Source organism: Phacochoerus africanus, chromosome 2 (assembly GCF_016906955.1).
Source record: "Phacochoerus africanus isolate WHEZ1 chromosome 2, ROS_Pafr_v1, whole genome shotgun sequence".
NCBI lineage: Eukaryota > Metazoa > Chordata > Mammalia > Artiodactyla > Suidae > Phacochoerus > Phacochoerus africanus.
In genome coordinates, this window is record NC_062545.1 from 210,389,854 (window position 1) to 210,402,507 (window position 12,654).

The 12,654-nt window shown below is 35.3% G+C and overlaps 1 protein-coding gene across 7 annotated transcripts in view; it reads left to right on the forward strand.

The window, feature by feature from the left end:
• The window catches only part of NFIB (nuclear factor I B), a 239,712-nt gene that overhangs the window by 163,884 nt on the left and 63,174 nt on the right, over positions 1-12,654 (forward strand). For all 7 annotated transcript variants that reach the window (XM_047767631.1, XM_047767638.1, XM_047767635.1 and 4 more), the window contains exon 4: positions 8,741-8,809. In XM_047767631.1, coding sequence (XP_047623587.1) covers positions 8,741-8,809 — 69 coding nt within the window. The remainder of the gene's footprint in view (positions 1-8,740; positions 8,810-12,654) is intronic.

Consider the following 12,654-nt stretch of genomic DNA (forward strand, 5'->3'; position numbering starts at 1 on the left):
TTTCAAATTTTAAAGTGCATGTGAATGACCTGCAGAACTTGTTAAGCTTCCGATTCTGATCTCAAGGGTCTTGGTGAAGCCTGAGCCTCTGCATGTTTTATAAGCTCACAAGTTATGCCAATGCTGTTGGTTCTGGGACCACATTTTGTATAGCAAAATGCTAGCTTGGTGGTTCCCAGACTTTGCTGCACGTTGGAATCACACGGGGAACTTTTAGAACATGCTCATGTCTGCGTATCATCTATACCAACTAAACCAGATAGCTGGGAGTGAAAGGCAAGCATACATTGTTTTTCAAGAACTCCAGGTGGTTCCAATGATCATCAAATTTTGGGGACCACTGCACTTGGTAATTGGTCTATTCAGGGTCTACTTTGCTCTATTTTGGTTACGTTTATTTTGGTAAGTAGTTACCCATTTAAGTTTTCAGTTATGGTCAGTAAGCTGCGTATGTTAATCTCTCTTAATTCTTTTAATGCATTTGACCTCTGTTGGTGTGTCTTCCTTCTATTCTTTTTTTTACTTTTACCTTTTTTTCCTAATGAGACTTGCAAATGATTTTTCCATTTTGCTTGTCTTTTTAGAGAATCTTCTTTCCTTTTATTGTTTCAGATATTCCTCTTTTTTCTATATTATTAATTTTAAGTTTTATCTTAAACTCCCTTTTTTACTTTTCCTTAGATAGTTTTGATATTTTTTCCTCTTCTGGTAATAATTTCCCTTTTTCTTATGATTGCTTTCTAAATAGTTTACAATTTTTCTTTTGATTTTCTGTTTGATTCATGGCTTATTTTCTTAATTTTCATGTAGTTCAGAAGATTTTTGTCAGTTTTTTTTTTTTTTTTAACCTTTAGTTTTATTTGCCAAAGATGAGAAATGACCTGGAAAACTCTGTGCTTTTAAGAATTTGTTATTTCTATTTTTGGTCAGGGCATGATCAGTTTTGATGGTTTCTATGGTTATACCTACAAAATATAGTGTTTTTTGAATTATATCAAGTCAGCCTTCATGTAATAGTCATGTTCAGATCTAAAAGAGATGCACTCAAAATTCTAACTATAATTATACTTTTATGAAGTTTCTTATATTTTAATAGTATTTGTTTTAGGCATTTCTCCACAATATTGTTTGGTGCATGTGGGATTTAGGATTTATCTTCTTCATTAATCGTGCATGTTATTCATTCATGATGTTTTTCATCCTGTTTATTGCAATTCATCTTAAATTCCATCTTAACCGTGGCTAATGGGCAAGGCCATCTTTTTGTTTGAGTCTTCTCTGTCTACCATTTTATTTCCAACTTTTTTTTTCTTGTTTTGTCTTAAGTATGTTCCTTACAATGGCTAGATTTTGTTTGACTGAGTCAATCTAACACTCTCTATGGGATAATACAGTTCACTTACATTTGTTGTTGTGATAGATATAGTTACTGGATACTATTCCTCCTATTTTACTTTATATTAATTATTTATTTTTGCACCTCACATCCTTATTTTGGTTATCTTGATTAAATTCATATTCATTGTATTTTTTTCTTTCTATTAATTTGGAAGTTTTACCTTCCATTTTCCTGCTCTTAAAATAAAATATCTCTCTTATTATTACTTGAAAATAACTATACTATTATCAATACTATGATTGTTATTTGTATTTTAGAGAAGAGAAATGAGAGACTTAGAAGTGTTGCTTAATTTCCCTTAAGTTTACATAGTTAATGGCAGAACTTATTTTTTACTATTGTTTAATGTAATTTAATATAATTCTGTTAATTATAGTGCATTTTAACATATTAATATTATAATTTTACTATAATTTCAACATAACTTTACTGTAAAAATAAACATGGCCCACTTAGTAACCATAAAATGTCTGTACTAAGAAATTTTAACAATCTGAAAGAATTGCTGATTTTCTTAAAAATACATAATAAAATTGTTTTAAGATCAGAAAATAAGGAGTAGAATAAATTTCATGAAAGACTCAGTTCTCTAAGAATCTTCTCTGAAACAGATTCTTGGAAGATGATTTTATAGTGCATTTTTCCAGACTTTCGACTTTTCTTTTTTTTTTTTTTTCATAAATAAAAATGACTGTCATCCAAACCATTTTATGAAGCAAGCATGTAATCCTGGTATGAAAACTTGACAAATTAAATACGAAAATTTCCATAAAAGTATCACAACTATGTATAGAGAATTTGGGAGAAACTGTTAGTAAATCAGTTCAACAGTGAAGTAAAAGAACCATCTTCTGTGGACCAGTAGAAATAACTTAATCTAAGAATTCAGTAATACATAACAACAATAAGTGTTACAAGACTTTTGAAAAGAAGGTAATTTCTGCAATGCCCCCCTAAAAAGCATTTAAATAATATTCAATAACCATTCTGATAGGAAAACTTTTTAAAAACTCTGAGTAAACTAGGAATAAGTGAATATGTCAAATAATGAGCAAAAAGAAACAATCAACAATTAATAGCCAGAATTATCATTAACTGTTAAACTCTAGAAGTAATCCCATTAATATTAGGAATAAAATATCCCTGCTAGCACTATTCCTGGTTTACATATTTTTAAATGCTCTCTTAAGAAATAATGCATATGTATCTGAAAAATCTAACCTTATTATAATTCAATCAATGAAAATTATAACATTACTGTAATGCTATCTTTTCCCTATTAACTTGCCACAATTAAAACAAATCCCATTAATATGACTAATATGTAATTCTGGCAGCAGGGTGGTGACATGGACATGCTTGCGACCTGCCCGAGGGAATAAAAATTGGCAAAAACCTTTATGGAAAGCAGCTTGACAGTTTTTTTTTAACCGAGAGCTATTAGAAGGGTTTATGTCCTTTGACCCAGTAATTCTACTTCTGGGAACTCCAGCCTGAGGAAATCATAAGAATTGCTGACAGAGATTTGTGTACAAGGATGTTAATGGTAGTGCTGTTTATAATATTTTTTTTTAAATGGGAAATAACCTAAAGTGTCAAACAATAGGAGAATGGTCAAATAAAGTATGATACATCCAGGCAGTGTAATATGGTACAGGCATTAAAAACATGCTTTAAAAAAAACTAATCTAAAGATACATTATTAATTAGAAAAATGCAGGGTACAAATTTATTTAGATTTGATAACAATTTTATAAAATGCATATTTATATGTATACCTATATATTAGAAAAAGTTTAATGAACTAGAAGGAAGTACTAAAAAACATAAATAATATGTTAATATCATACTATCAGAGTATGTTAAATTCAGAAAATTTGCCAGATCCTTTAAATCATCATCAGGGATGTACATTTCTTATTGAAGGACAAATTTAATTCTAATTACTATGAAAATGTTGTCCTTACTAATAGGCTTGGGTTCAGTCTCTGTGCAGAGAATCATTATTTTTGCAATGATTAGTATATCTTTTATAACCACAGTTTCTGTCCTTAACCAGGGACAGTTCAGATAAATTGAAATACTGAGAGAACCAAGTCTTATAACATCTCTACCAGAAATTCACCATTTGGTTGGTTATGGTAGCTGAGGTTATATGAAGATTAAGAAAGAGCTAGTATGAAATAATCTTATCTTCTCAACCTTTGTATCCATGAATGCTCAGTTGAAGGAAGTGAACAGTTGGAATCATAGGGCTGGAAAATGCCTATGAGATGCTTAGCGTCTTCTTTTCTGGCCACACTCACAGGATGAGGAAATTCGGGGCCAGTGATTGAACCCATGCTGCAGCTGTGACCTGAGCCCAGGAGTGACAATGCCAGATTAATCAGTGAGCCACCAGGGAACTCCTAGTATCTTCTTTTTTCAAATGAGCAATGCAAGAAAACCAACAGGAAAACAGCCATGTAAAAAAGTGGAATCTTAAGAGTTGCAATTGGTTTCTGAGGTACTCTTTTCCCATTTCCCGCCCAAAGTGAGAATTCTTAGATCCTGTGGGGGTCTTTACATGTACTGGGAAAACCCATATGCCTGTAGATACAAGTTTCCTCATCTGTCAAACGGTAGCAACTTGAGGATATTTTGTGAGCATCAGGTGAACTAATGCTTTCTAAGATCTCTGTGAGGTAGCTTGGCAGTGTTGGTTATTATTACCTTTGCAAGTTTCACTTTCCTTCTAGGACTTTTCTTATTGGATGACAAATCTGTTTATTGAGCCAAAAAAACAGTTCCTGGAACTATGCAGAATAAGTCTAATCCGCCATCTACATTAACAGTCCTTCAAATACTGGAAGACAGCTTTCATGAATTTAATAACTGCTTTCTGTGGCTTTTTTTAATTTTCAAGAATAGAACACAGTAGACCATAAAAATGAGCGTTATCAGTCTTCCTTTGGATTTTCTGTGTAAATGTTGTTTAACATTCAAATGGTGCTGATTATAATTTGAGATATTAACAGTTAGATATGCCATTGTGTCCATTTGTTATTGTTTGTAAAGGAGGTTAAACACCATATTAACTTTTGAGTAGTGATTTATTATTGCTTTTGTTAGAGAAAAATAAAAAAGTGAAATAATATAATTTGATATTGCCTTTGAGAATTTTCAGCTTGCAGAAGTCTTTATTTCCTACTCAATTTTATTTTTTAAAAAGCATACATGTAGTGTAAATACAGCATCACATAAATGCTAAGTTGTTCTTTGCTTCCTGGCATAAGCTGTTGTGTAATATTGCTCTGTAACCATTAAGCAGCTGCTCCGTCTCAAAGATGCTCATATTTCCTTTGGTAGATGAAGGGAATTTACTATATGAACGTCTCCCAATTGCTTTAAGATCTTTGGCTTTTGTGTCAGCTATTTAGATTCACAGTGGTCTACCTAACACACAACATTCATGTTTTTAGAAGGCCCCAGCAGCCTGGAGGTTACAGACCTGCATTTTGCTGAGTCTCACCCTCTGTATCATACAGCAGAACTTCTGATCCCCTGCATGATCCTCTCCAGTTATTTTGCCAGAGTCCTTAAGTACTGTCTCTTGTATGCTTGTGAGTAAGCACCATTACCTGTCCAAGTGCCATCCTGTCATCTGTTTCTTTTCTTTAGCCTGCCCGTCTTGGGTCCTGCTTGTCCATTATAAAGGCTGTACCATGTGCAAAGATGCCTGAAGCGGCCAGCCGTCTATTTCAGTTGCTTCTCCCAGGCTACCCAGTTGCCGGATTCCCACCCATCCCACTCCAGTAAGGTCATGGTCAGCAGGCATAAACTTAATAAGGAGTCCTCCCTTTTGGTGAAGTCTCACTATGTGCCATGCAGGAGTGGAGCCCAGCAGGACCTAAGGTGTTGCATTTTGGCTAGTGGGTACCACACCAGTTCTAATGTATTAACAGTGCCTCTCATAGTTTTAGTAACATATAACTTTTTTAGTTTTTCCTATAGCTCTAAACTCCTTAGAATTTGGGGATCTGAGGGTATGGAGTGGAAAAGTACCCCACTACATCCTGAATTGCCTTCATTTTTTTTTTTTTTGCCTTTTCAGGGCCACACCCACAGCATATGGAGGTTCCCAGGCTAGCGGTCCAATTGGAGCTGTAGCTGCCCGCCTAAACCACAGCCACAGCAACACCAGATCCGAGCTGAGTCTGTGACCTACACCACAGCTCACAGCAACGCCAGATCCTTGACCCACTGAGCGAGGCCAGGGATTGAACCCGTAACCTCATGGTTCCTAGTCTGATTCATTTCTGTGGCACCACGATGGGAACTCCCTGCCTTCATTTTTTAATGAGAGAGACATTGTCTGTGTGTGGCTGCCATGCTGGGATTACCTTGAGGTGGCCTTTCTCTCCTTTATGATTTGACTCCTAACAGGACCACTCTCTCTAGCTTAATGAGCATGACTAGGGCATGATTACAAAGCAAATGGAGTCCAGGCTATTCACTGAAGTAATAAAGAAATGAACTTCAGATAATATCTCTATACCAAAATGTTATCACATATTACACATGATAGAATTTATGTAAATATATTGAAATGTTCACTATTCACTCAGTCATCAACTTCTAGAAATTTTTGAACTCTTTAAACACTTCCGTACTAAATGCCTAAGGTTGTAGTTATTTTGTACTAAATGCTTAAGGTTGTACCTTAGTGCCCAGCAAAGTCAGAGATAGAATCTGACGGTAATCAGTATACTCTCCCACTCTGCTCCAAAGCCTAAATAAACTCAACAGATGACTTCCAGGAAATAACGAGGGTCGGCATAGTTATCCTCCTTTCTTAAGCTATCTATATCTACATTGTTAGACAATTATTAAAGTGTTCATTTGTAACCATGTTTCAAAAGGTTGAATGTTTCAGTTTTTTTTGTGAAAGCTTTTAGTGGTAATTGTGTAAGTAGTCACTGAGTTAGTTGTTAAGGGGGATATAGCGATGAACAAAACTCAGTCACTCCCAAACTAAGAAAAAACACAAAGTTTCGGAAACAGTTGTCTTGGAAATTGGACGTGCCAAGTGGTGTAAGTACAAACCAGGTGCTATGGGAATATAGAGGAAAGAGATTATTTCTAGCTGGCACAGGGGTGGGAGGAGGTGGATAGAGGAACAGATTATGGAGGGGATGGTGGTTGAGCTGGACATTGAAGGCTGAGAGTCGAACAAGTGGAAAGAAGGCCTTCTGGTCAGAGAAAGCTATGAGGGCAGACCTTTATAGGGCATAGATGGGTAAGGACAAGTAATCTTATCTGATTGGTTAAGTTGTCATGATAAATAAGGTCTCCAAATTTAATGTGTTGGCCATATATAAAATATTATTTATCGTATATGAAGTATAATTTATTATACTTTAAAACAACTACAAAAGCAACAGAAATATTTGTATACAATGATAACCTGCAGTGGTTCAGAAAATTTGAAATATCTTTTACTCCAGCCATACAAGGGAGTCAATTTCCTTTATTCTCTCAATGGTTTTTAGCACTTTGTACAATGTTGTCCACCTGAAAGTTTCTCGGTAATCACTAAAATGAATTCAATCTGGTGAAAAATGAATTGCTCAAGAAGTAGGTGTTTCTTAAAATAGAAGTGCATCGAATGGGGACATTTTGCTGTTATCCTCTTGAAATGTTTTTGGTTTTTTTTTTTTTTCTGAGTAGTGATTTAATATGAGATCTGAGTTTTATCACCAACCAAGATCTATGATTTCCTCTCATTCTTCCATTCTGTTTCTAAAGAAGGTAGAAGAATGGATGGATAAAAAACAGTGTTCAGACATACACAGCTCCTCTGTTCACAACAGTGAAGATGTATGCTAATTAAATGTTTATCTGTCATTTCATGCTCTGTATGGTTAAAAAGGGGTGTGATGACATTCATTCTGATAAAATTTTTAAATGATGATTTACAAATAACTTGAGACTGACTGAGTCCAGTGTGCATAGTCCAGTGTATGGATGATGGATCCACGGGCCAGTTCTAATTTATGGGTAACCTCTAATCGGTGCCTACTCTGGGTTTTATATTTTTATCTCATTTATTATTCCTAACAACTCTATAAGGTAGGTCATTATATTATCTAATTTATAAGTGAGAAATCTGAGGCACAGAGAGTCTAATGTTCCAGGACTACTATTATTATTGATGATTTCAGGATTCCCCATTGGCATACTGTCATCAGGAGTCAAACCCCAGCTCTTTGACTTGAGTGCTCCATGTTGCTAAGCCACCCATAGCTCACATCCCTGCACTGAATCTAATCCCTTGGTCAACCCTAAAACTTTATTTAAAATCCAATCACATGGCCAGATCTTGGAATGTAGTCCTGGCAGTATTTTAATTCTGAGGACTTTCACACATTTATTCTCTCCCTGGGGCAGCAGAAAGTAGCCGTATCCACCCCACCTAAGGTGTTCTTTCCCTTCTTACCCTCTGCCCACTTCCCCCAAATGGGTGAGAACCTGGGGCCATGCTGGTGTAGGGATTCCCACCTCTAGCCCTGGACATAGCTAGGCCAGCTCCCAAGCATGTCTGACCTACTCAGGCTCCAGACCTGGGGGCCACAACCACTGTGGACCCTGAACTTGGATGTTCCAGAAGGTCAGCAGGCATTCCTGGAGTTCTGGATTCACCACCTTTTGGGAGAAAAAAAAAAATTCTTGAAATAAAGAGAGTGCCAGGGAATGGTATAAGGGTGGGGAAGCAGTGAAATCTGTTAGGTATATTAGAGGCCCATAGAAATGGGTCTGGGTAAAGTATTTGCTGTGTGTACAGGTTCAGCTTTTGTGTGATTTGTGACGGGAACTGGGGTGGGAGTGCTAGTAACAGAAGCTCCCTTTTCTTTAATCAGGGAAGGATTTGTGAAAGCACAGTGGTTCCAAGAGATCTTTGAAGTAATTCCAACAAGGTGCTAATTGTGGTTGTGGTTTTCCTTTTTCTTTATTTCTTTTTTTTTTTTTAATGGGTGGACTTTAGTCTACCAGGTGCTATGGAGCTGAGAGCCCCAAACCTTCACTTCCTATGCGTGGGCTGTGGCAAATAAAATCATACCAATTTCCCTGTGCATTTGGAAAGTTAATTTTTTTTTCCTTAGAAATTATCTAGCATCTAAACTTTCAACTTTGGTTTAAACAGACTCACTTTGCATTCACAAGAGTTTTGCTTTTACAGATCTTTGTAAGCATACTTGGTTTTTGTTCTAACCTTTAAAACGCTTGAACAAATTCTAGTGTTTAATCATTTATTTGCTTCCTGCTTATGTTGATCTTTTTCCTCTTGATGTTTATTTTCAGGATACCTTGAGGATAGTTTTGTAAAATCTGGAGTCTTCAATGTATCAGAACTTGTGAGGGTATCCAGAAGTGAGTAAACGCTTCTCTTATTATTTAATTACACAGTATGATTGAAAATATTTTATATTTTGAACCTTAAAAATAGTATGAAGAGAACTGTGTATTAGGAGAAGTTGATTTTTAAGGTCTCCAACCTTTTGATGAAATTTAAAGTGAACATATTTTGTCTAAATTTCTAAAATATTTGCATTTAAATCATCACTTTGTGTAGGACAAAAATAATTTGGGGTTTGTTCTAATCACTGTGCTATTGGTATTCATGTAATTCACTGTTCTCTCTATGACCATAGATGGTCATTTATATCAAAGGAAGTGTGATTAATTAAATGTACTCAGTGTTGTTATGATAACCCACATAAGTTTCCTGTAGATAAGTGCCTTTTTCATTTTGCTAACATTTTGGTGAGGGCTTGGAGATGTACAGGATATACACACTAACATGCAGAGTGTAGAAGGGTGCAGAAATTAACTTTGCAGATTGTAGTTGGATATAGATAGAAAGCATTGTTATTCAGAACAATGTCCAATTGTTTTCACTGGCCACCTCACCTGAGACACCCATTCTTGGCAGGCTGGATGAAAATTTTCTTGGGTAAGTTTACCTGGCCAGCTAACTAAGCAAGGGGGAGGTTTTCTTGATCAACTATTTTACTTAAGTACTGGTATGTACAAATTTATGTAAGATGCAGATTTTTCTCTCATTGATCATGCTGAAGAGAGTAACTCATTTCTGCTTTCTCTCCCCTCTGATTTAGCTTATTTATGTAACTTTGAAGGGAAATCTTTCATCTGACATTTTGAGAGTGTCACAGTTTGGAGTGATATTATTCAGGTGGTGTAGGGAGCACTCTGGTCCCTGTTTAAGTTGTATTTTTCACTTGGGTCAAAATTCAGAGGTCACGAACAAGAATTACAATGACCCCAAAAGAGCAAATGAGAATGAGTTGCTCAGGGCAAATATAAGGTAGTGCTTTAGCATGGTGTTCAGTGAAGTACTCTCCAAGCTGGTATGTGACTATGTCTTTTGAACTGTAGTTTTTCAAATAGTTCATCAGATTTCTGAAGTGGCTAGTTCAAATAGCATATGTATCTCAGAGAGTTCTGTACATGAATATTTAAGGTGGTAAGTAACTTACTCTTCCTGACATAATACTGCAGTGGGTAAACATGTGCCCCCAAAGACTTCTGTTAGGGATCTCTTGGCTCAGGGCAGGGTAAGAGAGCAAAACCTAATATCCTGCATCCCAGTATGTACAAGATTCTTATTTGCTGGGCAAGGGGATTCTGATTGTCTACCTTATTGACTAAGGCACTGAGTCTTGTATGTCTTTCCTGGTCAATATGTGTTTTGCAAAGGCCTCCAATCTTTTAACTTTTTTAATGTTGATTTTTAATTTGGAAAGGAACATGCCTGACTTAACTTACTACCATCTAATGGCATCATGTAAGGAAGGGGGTATTTGAGTGTGTGTGTGTGTGTGTGTGTGTGTGTGTGTGTGTGTGTGTGTGTTTTCCTCCTGCTCCTCTTTAGCAGAGAGATTATGCTGCTACGGTTATGAGACGTTATGGGATTATTTGTTTATATTTATACTTTTCTAAGTTTTATGATATATATTCATTCGTCTTATGAGAAGGATAGTAGAGTCTGTCAGAAAATATTATTCACTCCTCATTATAGGCAACATGCTAGATGCCTTGGAAGGAGAGCTACAGATGAGAACCTTTAAAAGCCCAGATAGATATTTTGAGAAATCTGAATTTAAAACATAAAACATGATTAAAAATATCTTTCTATAACAGTTGAGAAATGAGGTAAATTTAACATACATCATTCATTCTTCCCTTGTTTGTCTCTCAGAGGTTTTTAAGTTATCTGTTATAGCAAACATTACTGATATGTAAGTAGTCCATTAATTATGTGTATTCTTTCATTAGTTGATTTTTTTCAACAAACGTTTATTTTCTACTCTGTATGTAAATAGGTGTCTCTGAAATGCTTGAGAAGTTACTCTCCTAAGTGTTTTAATATATCCACATTATAATCTTATTTACACAATTGAATTTCATTGTTTATGAAATAAGGGTTTGCTAGTAAACATCAACTTTAGCACAATCCTTAGGCTGTGTATCACAAATTCTGACTTCTTGAGGGTTTATGGTATGTTAATGGTTTTTGTGCTCTGGGGTTTTGCTGTCACATGGCCCTCTAATATGTATGTTGACTTTAGCTAATGAAGCTATTCGGTTTTAGGATAGTGATCTTTCTGTTGAATGATATTATCTCCATCTTAAAAGTTGATTTAGGATCAGCTTTTGGAGTGAGGAGAACAATAAGAGAGATTAAGAGTTGGCCTCTAACCCCTAGAATCTGAGGTTCTTCTGAGCCTGGCTTCTAAGAGGATATTGGCAACCTCTTAAACATGATTTGTAGCCTTCAGGCCTCTTGCTGCTCTCTCTGGGAGAGAGGTGTTAATGCTGATCTTTGCATCTGATGTCAGTTTTTTCAGAGGCTTTTAAACAGAGATATCTGCCTGGGACTTACTGTTCTCATGTGCTTTGTCATTAGATAAGTTGTGTGTGTGCTGTTTTACAATTTGGCCATGTTTATTATTATTAGTCTAATTTCTGTAATCTCCCATCTAGTGTCAAAATGCACACTAAATTTTATAGCACTCATGTAAAAATCTGTAGACAAAGTGTTTTCATTTTGTTTTCTGTTTTGTTTCATTTAAGCAATGACTGAAGCTTAATTTTCCATCTTTTCCCCCTTCTCTCCCCACCCCCTGTCCAGTTTTATTGAGATATAGTTGTGACATGTATAATTTTAAGTGTATAGCATAATGGCTTGACTGACATATATTGGGAAATGATTGTCACAATAATAATATCCTTCCTTTTGTATGGATACAAAAAAAAAAGAGAAAAATATTTTTTCCTTGTGGTGAGAACTCTTAGGATTTATTTCTTACATATCATGCATCACTGTTGACTGTAATCATCATGTCGTATATTACATTCCCAATACCTATTTAATACCTATTTATTTTATAACTGGATGTCTGTTCATTCTGACCACCTTCCTCCATTTCTCCCTCTCCTAATACCCACTTCTGGTAACCACAAATCTGATCTCTTTTTTCTATGCATTTGGTTTTATGTTGGTTTAGATTGAACATATAAGTGAGAACATACAGTATTTGTTAACAAACAGTTTTTAATGCTTTCTGGGTACTTTGGAATAATCCTCTGGAACAAAATTAAAAAAAAAATTCCAAGGATTTTAAATGTTTATCTTACTATAAATTATACCTAGTATGTTTATGGTCAAGCAGTCTGTGTTGACTATCAAGCCATATGTTTATTAAACAGAAACTACAAATCTTTGCCTAAATATTACATGAGCTCAATACATTGAAAATAGTTGATATGATATAACATGTAAATTTCCTGATGGAAACTCAGTTCTTTGAATTGTACCCATTACTGTTGTAGGAAACCAAATAGATTGCTTACTTTCACCGAACCCCTCAAATGCCTCCTTCTAGCACATACTCTGCTTTCCAATGTCCCATGGAATGTGAGATTTCTTACCTTGCATTTTTTTAACCTCTGGTGTACCTCAAGCCACAACAAGCAGCTACATTGTAACTGTCCAAAGAATTCAAGCCATAGGCATAGTTACACATCGAATACTTAGATATCTTCTGTATAAAATGAGACTGATGCATACTATATAATATGAGCAATCTCACAGAAGTCAGATGCTTCAGAATTATAGAGCTGAGACTAATCTTGCATTTATGATTTATTCAATTTTTAATAGGTTGAAATATTCATTGTATATTCCTTGATCA